The sequence below is a fragment of the Chrysochloris asiatica genome, unplaced genomic scaffold (genome assembly GCF_000296735.1).
Source record: "Chrysochloris asiatica unplaced genomic scaffold, ChrAsi1.0 scaffold00079, whole genome shotgun sequence".
Lineage (NCBI taxonomy): Eukaryota > Metazoa > Chordata > Mammalia > Afrosoricida > Chrysochloridae > Chrysochloris > Chrysochloris asiatica.
Window position 1 is genome coordinate 2,064,476 of NW_006408597.1, and position 15,053 is coordinate 2,079,528.

General features: G+C 43.0%; 1 protein-coding gene across 1 annotated transcript in view; it reads right to left on the minus strand.

Annotated features, from left to right (window-relative positions):
• Positions 1-7,661, minus strand: part of YLPM1 (YLP motif containing 1) — a 121,761-nt gene extending 114,100 nt beyond the window's left edge. Inside the window, exon 1 of the mRNA XM_006865526.1 lies at positions 6,675-7,661. Coding sequence (XP_006865588.1) covers positions 6,675-7,538 — 864 coding nt within the window. The 5' untranslated portion in view covers positions 7,539-7,661. The remainder of the gene's footprint in view (positions 1-6,674) is intronic.
• Positions 7,662-15,053: the final 7,392 nt, after the last annotated feature.

The window sequence follows — 15,053 nt, forward strand, 5'->3', positions numbered from 1 at the left end:
GCCAGACTGCAAAGCTGTTTGAACTGCAAGGTGGGTGGTTCAAGCTCACCAGCTGCTCCTCGGAAACACTATACAGGGTTGCTATGGGTTGGAACCGACTCGATGGCACTTAACAACAACAATAACATATGATCCATGGGCTGGGTGTTTCCCACCGGATGGATATATAGGGTCAACATATGAATTGGAACCGACTCAAAGTCACTTAACAATAACAAATGCAGTTTACCTAATAAATCTTATCTTAAACACAGAAAAGTTAATTCTTCAAAAAAGACACCAGTGCTTTACTCTGAACACTAGAAATTAAATAGAAAAAACAAACGTAAGCTGATCCTAGATGTTCCTGTTTCTCTACCAAACAGCACTAAACTCAGGAAGGCAAATTTTGCTGAATAGAAACATTCCCATATAGTAAATGTCTTAGTTATCTAAAGGGACTATAATAGAAATACCACAAGTGGATAGTTTAACAATCAGAAATCTATTCTCTTACAAATTAGGAGGCTAGCATCTAAACTCAAAGTGCTGGCTCTAGAGAAGGGTCCTTGTTTCCTTCAGCATCCATAAGCCCAACATTCCTTGGAGATCTCCATGTGTCTTGACATCTGTCTTTCCCTGAATCTAGGAGCTTCACAGTGCAGGGACCCTAAGTCCAAAGGACATACTTCACTCCTGGCTCTTCTTTCTTGGTGGTAATAGGTCCCTCTCAGCTCAGCTCAAGTCTCTCTCCTTGCATATTTCAAAAGAGACTAACTCAGGAGTCAACCTAATCCTGTAGATTGCATCTGACCTCATTATCATTAACATCATAGAAGTGAGGATTTGCAACATAGGATAATTACATCAGATGGGGTTTTATCACATCAAATCATACCACGGGGTTGAATGTATTATATGAGATCTCATCATGGAGGTGAGAACTACATCTAACTGCTAAACCACTGAGAATCCTGATTCAGCAAAGTTGACACAAAACCATAGCTATCATAGTAAATGTGGAAGAAATGGCAGGAAAAATACCACCATGGTGCAGTCTCTAATGAAATCATTTATTCAAGCAAATACTATCGATGGATGAATCACTACATGAAGTAGGAGATGCAAGTTAGACAGGAACCTTACAGTGAAGGAAGGGATCAAATTGTCACCATCAGAATCTACTACTGATCAATGTTGGCATCACTGACAGTGTGACAAGCAGGCATTATGTGCCTACCGGTGGATGCCTATGAAATACATAGCACCACCTATGAATTATACTTTCCAAAATAAAAATCTGAAACCAAACCCACTGCAGTCGAGTTCCTTCTGAGTCCTAGTGACCCTGTAAGATCCCACAGGGCAGTAAATCTTTATGAAAGCAAACTGATTCTACAGAGAGACTGGTGGTGGGTTCAAACTGCTGGCCGAAGCTTAACCACTGTGCCACCAGAATCCTTGCCAAAACAAAGTTGAACTTAAAATTTAAGAAGCCTTCAGAGTTAACATCTAGTTTACAAAAAATATAGGAGAGGAACACGTCAAAGGACACCATAAGAGAGCAAGAACAGATAAATCTAGAAAGTAAGAAAAGTAAAACAGTCTAGGATACTGGACACAGATTTTTCATTCAGTTCAATGGCATGGGGAAGAAAAAGAGCAGGAAGACTGATCTAGGGGCCGGCTTTCAATTAAGAGTGAGCTTGCCTCCCTTCTGTCCCCCGGGAAGACATTTGGCAATGTCAGGAAACATGTTTGGTTGTCAAAATTGGTGGCTGCTATTGTCACCTGGAGTTCTGGTGTGGCGCTGTGGGTTAATGCGCAAGACTGCAAAGCCGTTTGAACTGCAAGGCCAGTGGTTCAAGCTCACCAACTGCTCCTCAGAAACCCTATACCAGGTGGGTCTCCATGGGTTGGAACTGACTAGAAGACACTCCACAACATAACAACTGTCATCTAGTGGTAGAGGCCAGAGATTGCTGTTGTTGTTGTTGTCAGGTGCCATCAAGTTGGAACCGACTCATAGCGACCCCATGCACTGCAGAACGAAACAATGTCCAATCCTGGGCCAACCCTACCACCGCTGCCACACTTGACACCATCAACGATGCCACCTGGCTGATCTATCTCATTGGGGGTCTTCCTCTTTTTCTCTGACCCTCCATCTTACCCAGCATGACATCCTTTTCCAGCGACTTTTCTACAAAGCATAGGACAGCCCCACAACTGAGAATTATCTTGTCCAAAATGTCTTGACATGCTGAGGCAGAGAAACCCTGATCTAGAGTAAGAGTCTTAGATCCTGATTTCAACAAACCACCTGCAAAAAACATTAAGTCAATTGAAGAATTTTTAAATGGACTAGTTAATAGATGATATCAAAGAATTCTTGATAATTTTTTAGTATCATGAGACAATAGGGTAAAGCTGCATATGGATAAGGTGAAACATTGTTCATTTTGTTAGGTATTCTAACATCATTACCTAACTAAGGATCCTTTTTTATAAGTGGTTGGCTGGGGGTTGCCTAATTTAGAATAGGCGCTGAGGGTTAGGTGTTGGGCTGCTAACCACAAAGTTAGTGGTTCAAATCCACCAGTCACTCTGCAAGAGAAAGATGGGCCTGCCTGCTCTCGTAAATATTTACAGTCTCAGACACCCTTATACAGGGTCTCTATGCATCATAATCAACTCAATGGCAGGGGGTTTGTTTGGACTTGACCACTAGTCAGTCAAAAGGCTGGCGGTTCCAACCCACTGACAGTCTCAGAAGACAGGCCTGGCGATCTCTTCCCAGAGGTCACAGCCTCTGAACACTTCCACTGTGCACACAAAGAGACACCATGAGTCAAAACCAACTTGATGGGAACTAACAATAATTAAGAATATATGGATAAAATAAGATTTGCTTTAAAATATTTCTACAGCAACAACAAAAATAGGCCTTCATGAAGCAAACAAGGCAAATATTGATGGTTACTGTATCTGAATGAAGGATATATGCAGGGATCAAACCAATTTTCTCTATTCTTATTTATGTTTAAAATCTCCAACCATAAGAAATGACACATTCCAAAAATAAAATATGAATCAAAGAATAATAAATGAGCAAAACATTAATTGCCAAGAGACTGGCACTGACAAGAACAAAGTATTTATCAAATAAACCAAGGTATTCTAGAACAAGACAACTCACATCTTATTCAACATATCCTTGTGGAAAACCAACAATTAGCAAGGTACTATCCTAGGGTACTCTAAGAGATAAAAGATGAGTGAAGCAGTCTGTCTATATTGTTGTTGTTAAGTGACATCGAGTCAGTTGCGACCCATAGCGACCCTGTACAGGTTTTCTGAGGCTGTAAATCTTTACAGGAGCAAAAAGCCTCATCTTTCCCCCGCGGAGCGGCTGGCAGTTTCAAACTGTTGACCTTAAGGTTCTCAGCCCAATTTGTAACCACTACGCTACCAGAGCTCCTTCTATAAGAGACTTATAATCAGAAGAACAGAACAAAACCACGTAGGTGAGCCTAGGCATGGTCTCATAGAGAACAAAGATGTGCCTTAAAAGAGAGACAACTGTAAGGGGAGGTGGGACCTCCCATAGGGTTTCTGAGGCTGTAAATCTTTACAGGCACAGAAAGCCTCATCTTTCTCCCTAAGGAGCAGCTGGTAGATTCAAACCGCTAACCTTTCAGTTAGCAGCCCAACACGTAACCACTGCACTATCAGACCCTTTTAATCTGAACAAATGTATGTCTGTGGTCCAAACTCACCAGCCACTCCTCAGAAACCCCATGAGTCAGAACCAACTCAATGGCACTTAACAACAACAACAGCAACAACAATTCACAACATGACCAAGGCAAAGGAAAACACTGGAAGGTATGCCAGAGCAACAATGATAAATACTATTGCAACCACAATCATGCAGTAACAGTAATAACAAGCAATAATCTGTGAATGGATACACAGGTAAATATGAAAGTTGAACAAGTGTAGGGTGACAAATGGAAATACACCTACAAGCACATAGAGACTCGGCAGAAGACGGTTCTACATAGCGCATTCAGGGGGCAGTATGAAAACTTAGCCATAGCCAAACACAATGAGGGCTTGTGTCACTGGGTTAGAGGACACTAGATCAACTAGCATAGCATTGTCCATAACAACAATGACAATGCTCTACCATTCTACTTTGGTACTTTGGCAACTAGGATCTTAAAAATGAAGGAGTAGCCATCTAAGACACAACTGGTCTCTTCCTGTTCAGAATACAGAAGGGAATGATGAAAATCAAAAAGAATCATGGAAACAATTAGTTCAGAGGATAACGCACCACACAGACCACAGCCTCTGCCAGCCTGAGACCAAGAGAATTAGATGGTACCCAGCTACACACTGTCAATTGCTCGTATCAGGATTATAGAAGGTCCTGGGCAGTGAGCGGAAAAGGAAAACAAAATTCAAAACCGTAATAAAAAAACAAAAAACTTACTGCTCTGATTGTTGCTGTTGTTTAGTGCCATTGAATCATATCTAACTCATAAGAACCCTGTATAGGGTTTCCAAGGTAAGTTTGGGAACCACAGTTCAAACTGACCTTGTAGTCTAGTGCATTATCCCGCAGCACCACACTCACTATGACCCTTAGAAGCCCTTCAAGCCTAGAACTGAACCCACTACTAGAGATTATCCATCAATCACACAATGATGGTGGTGGTGATGTGCCATGGAGTTGGTTCCAACACATACAGACCCTGTATAGGGTTTCTGAGGCTGCAAATCTTTACGGGAACAGTAAGACTCATCTGTCTCCCATGGAACCACTGGTAGTTTCAAACTTCTGACTGTGGCATTAGTAGCCCGACTCATAACCACTATGCTCCCAGAGCTGGCCTATAAGGTGAGCTCATGAGGACATGCTCCTTAGAACAACCAACCAAAAGAGACCAAAAGGGCAGCATATGCCCCCAAACAAAGTTCTGATGGCAGGAAGGAACAGGAAAGATGGGCAAATGGAAACGGGGAAGCAAGGAGGAAATGGAAGTGGACTGTTATATTGAGGGGACTACAACAAATGTCAAGAAACAAAATGTGTATAGATTGCTGAATGGGAAACTAATGCGCTCTGTAAGTTTTCACCCAAATCACAATAAAATGTTTAAAAGACAAAAAAGTCCTCTACTGAGGTATCAATCCCTGGAGAAGAACATTATTGCTTGGCAAAGGGCAGGGTCAATAAAAAAGACCACCTCCAACCAGATGGACTGACAGTGGTGGCAGCAACAACGGGCTCAAACATAACAATGATTGTGAGCAGGACGCAGGACCACGGAGTATTTTGTTCTGCTGTGCAAAGTCCTGACTTGACGGTACCTAACAACAGCGAGATGGACTGGCAAAGTGGCAGCATCAATGGGCTCAAGCATGGCAACAATTGTGAAGCTGGCCCAGGATCAAGCAGTGTTTTGTTCTGTTGTGCATAAGGTGGCTATGAGTCAGTACCGACTCGATGGCACCTAACAACAACAACAGCAGTAGCACTGTGGTAAACGGCTACATCTTTACGCAAGTAACAGGTACGTTATAAGGTCTTTGCAAACAGTGCGGCCTCTTTGAATTTCTTATGTGTTTGCATTATTTACATGGCATATTATATGCACAATACATTAGTAATTGTAAAGTGTCTATTTTAAGAAATTGTATCAAAAATAAGAAATTGTATCAAACCATTTATTCTGTCTTTTTCTCAAAAGAGGAATTCATTTGTCACCACTACCCTGTGTTCCACAGGGGAAAGATGAGGCTTTCTGCTGCCGTTAAGATTTACAGCCTTGGAAACCCTGTATAGGGTCGCTACGAGTGAGAACTGACTCCACAGCCCACCACCACCACCACCACCACCCTGTAAAATTCTCTTCAACAGAAGACTAGAGGCTCTCTTGTGAACAAAGAGATATCACACATCTTTTCCAACCTTAGCCAAATTCCAAGGTTGTCCCCTTGGAACAAATGGTTAACAACAATGAAAAGCAGCAAAATTGGTCATGTCTTAACACCTACCTTAAAGTATGTAAGCAAAGGACATGTGGGTCAATTCCACCTAGAGACACCTAAAAATGCCAAATATCTAGAAACACAAGTGCATGCTGGGTGTGAACTATAAAACTGCAACTTATACCTATATGCATAATTAGGATACTCCTGATAAAACAAACTTTCATCCTTCATTTGCAGAGGTCTCCTACTGAGGAGACAGGCAGTGGTTACCTCAATTTTTTTTTTATTTTGGAAGAATTAGCATTAGTACACAACTTGAGTGGCAGCCCTTTGAGAAGCGTCTTATTTATGTTGCCTCTCAAATGGCAATTTTTATTTAAAATGCATTTTTAAAACACAGCCCTTTGCAACAGCAACAAAACCTAGGAACAAAACCATGGAACAGATTGAGAAGTAACTCTTGAGCTATCCCACTTCTCTGGAAGGAATGTCCACATCTTTAAACACTGCGAAATCCACATTAACTCATTAAAAAGCTGGGATGTCTCATCTTGCACTCACAGAATCCCTGGTGTAAATTAGCTAGCCATTGTGTGTTGGAATTAAGCTAAACGCAGGTTAAAACCCTGAGATCTGCTCACTTAGGACCCTCTAGGTGAAAGACTGGGCTCAAGTAGATGTTTTCTTACCTGTGGAGTCATCGTAGAGGGATCTGGCTCAGGGGCGCCTTGCTGCTGTTCAGCATTCTTAGTCTTGGTTCCACTCTCCAAAGGCTCTTGCTGTATAGTTGTCTTATTCCCAGAAGGTCCAGACGGTGTTGGTGGAGCTAGTAGTTGGGATTTAGGATGGCCCTGGGAGGGGCGGGATGGAGATGCCTGAGAAGAGGGCAAGTAGGACTGAGAATGGCTCAAATAGGAGGAGGAGGAAGAGGAAGAGTAGGATGAGGTGGGCGCCAGGTATGACTGGGATGGTGGGGACTGCGAAGGGGACGGCTGAGTCGGAGGCGGGTAGGGCTGGGACGAAGACTGGGAATAGTACGAGGGTGGCGGTTGAGGTGGGGGCATGTAAGATTGAGACGGGGGCAGGTAGGATCCTGGCGGCACAGGGGGAGATTCAGGTGGAGAATCCAGCTCCATGGGAACCAAACCAGGAGGCCCGTCTCGTTGGTGGTGAAGCATCTGATGTTTGTACTGCTGCTGCTTCTGATAGCTGAGGGCCGGCCCAGGCGGCGGGGGCATCGGTGGCGGCGGCGGTTGCCAGTCCCCATAGCTGCCCCCCGGCATCACGGGCGGGGGTGGCAGGGGAGGCGGAGGGAGGTGGTGGGGCTGGAGCACGCACTGCATTTGCTTTTGGTGCATCTGCTGCAGCTGCTGGAGCTGCGCCAGGTGCTGCTCACGGAAGCTCATGAAGCCCGAAGAGGAGGGGGCCGTAGGAGTCGTCGAGCTCGAGTAACCGGGCCCCGGCGAGGCCTCAGGAAGCGCCACCGGCGGCGGCGGGACCGGCGGCGGCGGATAGTGGCTGCTCCCGCCATACCGGCCCCAATTCGGGTACATATCGGAGAGGAAGACGCAGGGCTCGTCCCGGGCGCCGTTACTCGACGCAACCGACCTCCTGGAGCTGCGGCGGCGGCGGCGGCAGCGACAGCCGGAACTCGCGGCGCCTATAGGCCCTAGAGCGTGTAAGCGGAGCGCGCCAGTGCGCCGACGCTACCGAGCTGGGCCCGCGACCGAGAAGGCGGGGACAGGGCAGAGGCTAATACGCCTGCTCAGTATCCACTGAGAAGCGAACAAAGACGAGGTAGAGCGGCCCTTTCCTTGGTGACTCTCGATTGACATCTTCCGTCAGCTTCGGGTAATGCATGTGGGAGTAGAATGTTCTCATAGAACCAAAGAACCATAGAGTCTCACAGCTGAGAAGGGTGGTAGAGATCCTATCGCCCCATGGGTTCAGTTTTGAATGGAAAAAAAAAGGCTCCATTCACAATAGCAACAATCGCAACAACAACAGAAAAAAATCCCCACAAAACAACTAGGAAAAACTATAAGAAGAAATATGTGACGCCTATATGAAAAAACTGCTAAATGTTCATAAATGAGAGGGATACAACTAGACTTGAGATCATGGAGAAGCTTACCATTGTCCTGAATGACATGATGGAAATTTGTAAAAATGTCAGTTGATTCCAAAGTAAATAAATAAACTTTAAGCAATTCTAACAACAGCAACAAAAAATCGCAGGCACATTTGTGAAAGGATGTAGACTTGTTTTGAAAGTCGAATGTAAAACTGTACCAATTCCTTCTGGTAACATTTGCAGTAAAAGGAGAGAAATGAAATTCTTTAGACTAGCTCATCACATGAAAATGCAGGTTGAAGAATTGCAGTGTTAAAGCAAAAATAGCAGAAACCAGATACAGAGATTGTCTAGAGAAAACAACTTAAAAATGTTGTTTTAAATGACATAAAGTCGGTTCGGACCCAATGTTGTTATGTGCCGTTGAGTCGGTTCCAACTCATAGTGAGTCTGTACAGAGTTTCTGAGGCTGTAAATCTCTACAGGAGTAGAAAGCCTCATCTTGCTCCTGCGGAACAGCTGGTAGTTTCGAACTGCTGACTCTGAGGTTCGCAACCCGATTCGCAACCACTACGCTACCAGAGCTCCTTTAACGACTCTGTATAGGGTTTCCAAGGAGAGGCTGGTAAGCTCGAACCGCCGATCTTGCGATTCAAACCAACTTTGCAATCCAGCGCATTAACCCACAGCGCCACACCAGGACTCCAATATAAAGCTCCAAACATCTCTCAACATAATGTGGAACTTGAACACCTTCCTTGGCTTAAGTGAATCACTGAAAAGTAAAGCTGATACAGAACAGATTCTACAAAATGTAGTGCCTAACTGAAAATATTAAATGTGTCAGTAATATGCCACGTAATGATTTGACCTTGCTTCTACCTTAATAACCTAGACCTTCACCTCTTTTTTGTTTTGTTTTGCTGTTTGGGTAAAAGTTTACAAAACAAATTGGTTTCCATTCAACAGTTCTTACAGATTTTGATTCCTGTAATTGATACCAGTTCTTTTTAGTTTTCTGTCCCTTATTAAGGCGCTCTGGTATAGTAGTGGTTATGAATCAGACTGCTAACCTCGGGATCAGCTGTTCAAAACTACCAGCTATTCCGCGGGAGAAAGATGAGGCTTTCTGCTCCCGTAAACATTTACAGCCTCGGAAACCCTGTATAGGATCACTATGAGTCGGAATCGACTCCACGGCACATAACAACAACAACAAATCCCTTATTACTTTTTTACCCCTGGGCAAATGTTGCCCCTTAGGTCTTGCATAAAGTCAGTTGTTCTAGAGAGTGAATGCTCCCCTGATTTTATTAATCACTTTATAGTACTGTCTGACTGAAGCCCGAGGGTGAGTTCAGTTCCACGCTTAAAGGATGTTTAAGGGTTATAATCGCTACCAGTTTTACCAGTCTCTATTCAATCTAGTAAACCTGGTCTTTTTGTTTGTTTTGTTTTAACTTTTTACTTCTAGGACCTCCTATGGTGATCCCTTTCAAAGTAGTACACAGTGGTACAGTGGTAGCTAGGCACCATCGGTCTCAGGGCAATAGAGATTCGGGTTCACGTGGTCTGATTGTTTCTGTGATTTTTTAAAAATTGTCTTCACTTTTCTTTGTTCTGGACAGCGAGAGGCCAATTATTGATATGTTCGTGGAGTCGGTTGCGACTCCTATACAGGGTTTCCGAAGCTGTAAATCTTGACGGAGCAGAAAGCCTCATCTTTCTCCCGCGGAACAGCTGGTAGTTTCGAACTGCTGACCCCGAGATTCGCAGCCCGATTCGTAACCACTATGCTACCAGAGCTGCTTGTGAGAGGCCAATAGTTTCGCATTAAATGGCAATCTTCTCTCTTAGGAGGTAGTTGAAGTTGTTAAGTGCTGTTGAGTCGGTCCCGACTTATGAGCCTATACAGGGTTTCCGAAGGAACTCTAGTAGCGTAGTGGTTACGAATCGAGCTGCAAACCTCAGAGTCAGCAGTTTGAAACTACCAGCGAACAGCGGGAGAAAAATGAGGCTTTCTGCTCCCGTAAAGATTTACAGCCTCAGAAACACTGTACAGGATCGCTATGAGTTGGAACCGATTCCATGGCACATAACAACAACATACAGGGTTTCCGAGGAGCAGCTGGTGAGCTTGAACCGCCGACCTTGTGGTTCACACCTACCTTACAGTCCAGCACATTATGTAAGTAGAAATTGGGGACATCTAGGGAGCTGTAGGCTAAGTGGTGGACTGCTAACTTCATAATTGGCAGTTCAAACTCACTAGCCACTCCTTGGAAACCCTACACAGGGTCCCAATGTGTTGGAACTGATTCATGGGCACTTAACAACAGATATTTTCCAGAAGAAAGAACTTCTTATTATCAAATAGGAATTTAGCTGTGTTTCTACTTCTTTAAAAATTGGCCAGTGAAAACCATAGGGATAGTGGCAGAACATTAATTGATATAAAGCTGGAAGATAAGCCTATCAGGTTGGAAGACACTCAAAATATGACTGGAGAAGAGCTGTCTCCTCAAAGTAGTTGTTGTTGTTGTTAAGTGCCATCGAGTCGGTTCCGACCCATAGCGACCCTGTACAGGGTTTCCGAGGGTGTAAATCTTTACGGGAGTAGAAAGCCTCATCTTTCTCCCGCGGAGCGCCTGGTAGTTTCGAACCGCTGACCTTAAGGTTCGCAGCCCGATTCGTAACCACTACGCTACCAGAGAGTTAACCTTAATGATGTGGATGGAGTAAAGCTTTTGAGACATTCCTTGACAGATGTGGCACAACTCAAAATAAGCAACAGCTACAAGATCGTAGAAGAATTGATGCTTTTCAGTTACAGTGTTGGAGGAGAATATTGAAAGTGCCATGGACTGCCAAAAGAACCAATAGATCCGTTTTGGAAGAAGTGCAGCCAGAGTGCTCCTTGGAGGCCAGGATGGCTAAACTTCGTCTCTCATACTTCGGATATATCATCAGGAGGGACCAGTCGCTGGAGAAGGATATCATGTTTGGTAAGGTGGAGGGTCAGAGAAAAAGACCACCAACAAGATGGATTGGCAAAGTGGCAGCATCGATGGACTCAAGCGTGGCAACAATAGTGAGGTCGGCCCAGGATTGGCAGTGTTTCGTTATGCTGTGCATAGGGTCGCTATGAGTCAGTACTGACTAGATAGCACCTAACAACAACAACAACAACAAACAAGCATCCATTAATAATCAGAACACAGAATTACAAAATAAGAATCTAGGAAAATTGGAAGTTATAAGAAAATGAAAAGGAATGCATAAAGATTGATATTCTAGGCACTAGAGCAGGACCAGGTAGTATTTCATTCCTGTGCATAGTGTCACTATTTGTCAGTGCCGACTTGACATACCTAACAAGAAGAAGTTAGATGAAATAGACTGACATTGGTCATTTTGAACCAGACAATCATGATCTACTATACAGGGAATGACAAACTGAAGGAGAGCAGTATGCGATTCAACAACAACAACAAAAAATCAAGATCTATCCTGAAATACAGTGTTATCAATGATAATATTCAAAAGCCCACATGGAAGACCAACTAATACAACTCTTTAATTTACATACCAAGCACTAATGCCAGGATGAAAAACCTGAAGATTTTCACCAACATCTACAATCTGAATGGCCTGAAGTAAAAATAGAAGTTGGAGGAGGCCTCAGTCAGAACTTCTTAAATTCTGAGACACAAACCCAAACCGACTTAATCAAAAGGGGAAAAAAAACCCTAGTTTACCAGTTCATATTAGACTTCTGGTATGATACTGTAGAATCAGCAATGGACTGCAAACCACAAGGTTGGCAGTTCAAACCCATTACCTGCTCCTTGGAAACTCTATATGTTGTTGTTGTTGTGTGCCGTGGAGTCGGTTCCGACTCACAGCAACCCTCTATAGGGTTTCCAAGGCTATAAATCTTTCTCCAGCAGAACAGCTGGTAGTTTCAAACTGTTGACCTTGCGGTTCGCAGCCCAAATCGTAACCACTAAGCTACCAGAGCTCCTTGGAAACCCTATATAGGATAGTTATAAGTCAAAACTGACAGATGGCAATTAACAACAATAGATCATAAAACTGAAAAGTACCGAGGTAAACCACTTTCAGGGATGGCTGGGTCCAGAATTGATTCTACTTTTATCTCTCAGTTGTAATTCACAAAATAAAAGACAAAAAGAGGTTTAGGATTAGAATACAAGTTTGAGTGTTGTATCCAAGCCCTAAAATAACAATGGCTTAAACATGATACAATTTCTTTTTCTCTGGGTGGTACAGATGATTCAAGTGCTTAAGTGTTAACCAAAAGGTAGGAGATTCCAGCCAGGGACCAATTATACTTGTGTAAACAGCAACCAGATTAAGAAACAGAATGCTGATTAGCTCATAAGCCTCAGGTAGGGATGGTTTTTATGAGTTCAATTGAAATACTCTTTTTAAAAAATTAAGGAGCTTTGATGGCACAAGTGGTTTGCAATCAGCTGCTAACCTGAAGATTGGTAGGTCAAACCCACACTGAAGAAAGGCCTAATGAAATGCTTTCATAAGAAAAGAGAACTTGGATAAGCAAAATATTGCTTGTTGTTTGTTAAGTGCCATCGAGTCAATTCGTAACCACTACACTACCAGAGCTTCTTAAGAAGAACAAAATTAGAAGCCTCTCATTCCTGATTTCAAAATTTACTATATAGCCACAGTGGTACTGGTACAATGAAAGATACATAGATCCATGAAACCGAATTGAGAACCCAGAAGTAAATCCATCCACATACAGTCAGCTGATCTTTGACAAATGACCAAAACACATTAAATGAGGAAGAGAGAAAAGGTGCTGGCAAAGCTGGAAATCTATTTGCAGAAGAGTAAAACAAGACCCATATATCTCACCATGTAATTTTTTTTGTAAGCCTCAACATGGATTAAAGACATAAATGTAAAACCTACAACTATAAAACATCACTCAACTGTTAGTTTATAATACTTTGGTGGCATGCATATTGCCATGATGCTGAAGTTATGTCACTGGTATTTTAAATACCAACGGGATACACCCATGGTGGGAAGATTTTGACTGAGCTTCCAGGCTAAGACAGACTAGGAAGAAAAAGAGGTGAACTATTTCTGAATGTTTAACCAATGAAAACTTTATGAGTACCAGTGGAACACTTTCAGATAGCACTGGAATATTGAATACTGAAACAGGATGAATGGTACCAGAATACTGCCAGATACAGTGCTGAAACATGAGCCCCTTAGGTTGGAAGTCACTCAAAATATGACTGAGCAAGAGCTGCCTCCTCAAATTAGAGTTGACCATGATGAGAGGATTGGAGTAAAGCTTTCGGGACCTTCATATGCTTATGTGACACAACTCAAAATGAGGAGAAACAGCTGAAAACGTCCATTAATAATCAGAACATGGAATGTGCAAGGTATGAATCCAGGTGAATTGGAAGTTGTCAAAAATGAAAAGGAACACACAAAGATCAATATTTTAGGCATTAGTGAGCTAAAATAGACTGGTATTGGACATTTTTAACATGACGGACATATGGTTTACTATGCCAGAAATGACAAATTGAAGAGGAATGGCATTGTATTCATCATCCAAAAGAACATTTCAAGATCCATCTTGAAATATAATGCTGTCCGTGATAGAATAATGTCCATATACTAAAAGGAAGTATAGTTAATACCACTATTATTCAAATTTATGCACCAACCACTAGAGTCAGTGATGATGAAATAGAAGAGTTCTACCAACTTCTTCAGTCTGAAATTGAAATTGATCAAACATGCAATCAAGATGTACTGATAATTACTGGCAATTGGAATGCAAAGGTTGGAAACAAAGAAGAAGGATCCATCGTTGGAAAATATGGCCTTGGCTATAGAAATGATGCTGGAGATCATATGATAGGATTGTACAAGACCAATGACTTCTTCATTGCAAATACTTTTTTTTTTTTTTTAAATAAATGTTTTATTGTGAATTGTGTGGTAGTCTACATGGGAGAACATTCATCCTATTATCTATCATTTCATTGGCATAGTTACCATCCCGTCCATGCATCCTCACCCAACCAAAGGGTGTACCCTGTAAGCCTGCACCCCCACCCCACCCCCCACCACCACCACAGTCCTCAGCCCCATTCCCTCTCTGGATCCCAAGTCCCCAGCCACACCATCTCTTGAAGTCTTCTTCTCTGCCTCCATCTCAGGCCTCACTGCTTCTATGGGTAGGATCCCGCTCTCCGCTTTTCTCCATTGATGATCCTAGGGTCCTCCGCTCCTAGACTGAAAAGTTAGTCACTCCCCTCCTTGCTACAAAATGTCCGTCCACCTTTAGATTTCCAACCCTCATAATCAGTCCTGATAACAATTATTCACTATTACATCACAAGAGCCTGGACAGGCTGGATACTATTCACTGGAGACTCTACCTTCCTCCAGGCCCTTTGGATCTAGGTTCCCTCTTGAAAGCTTGTAAGCCAGTCACTTCTTACCTTTGTATCCCTCCCCCCATTTTGGGTAGCCAATGTCCAAGTTGTCCACCCTGTCCACCCTTTGTGTGGAGGGGGTGGGAATAGGTCTTGCAGCAGGGATTTGTTTCCTCTTTTGAGCTACTGCATTTATAGGTGTAGGTTGCAAATACCTTTTTAAACAACATTCAAAATAAAAATAAATTTAAAAACTATACACATGGACCTTACTAAACACCATTCACAGAAATCAAACTGATTACATCTGTGAGAAGTTGTTGTTGTTGTTGTGAAGTGCTGCTGAGTCGGTTCCGACCCATAGCGACCCTGTATAGGGTTTCCGAGGAGCAGCTGGTGAGCTTGAACTGCCGTCCTTGCAGTTCAAACGGCTTTGCAATCTGAAACATTAACCCACAGCACCACACCAGGACTCCTCTGTGAGAAGAGACAGTGGAAAAACTCCATACCATCAGCCAAAACAAGGCCAGAGGCAGACT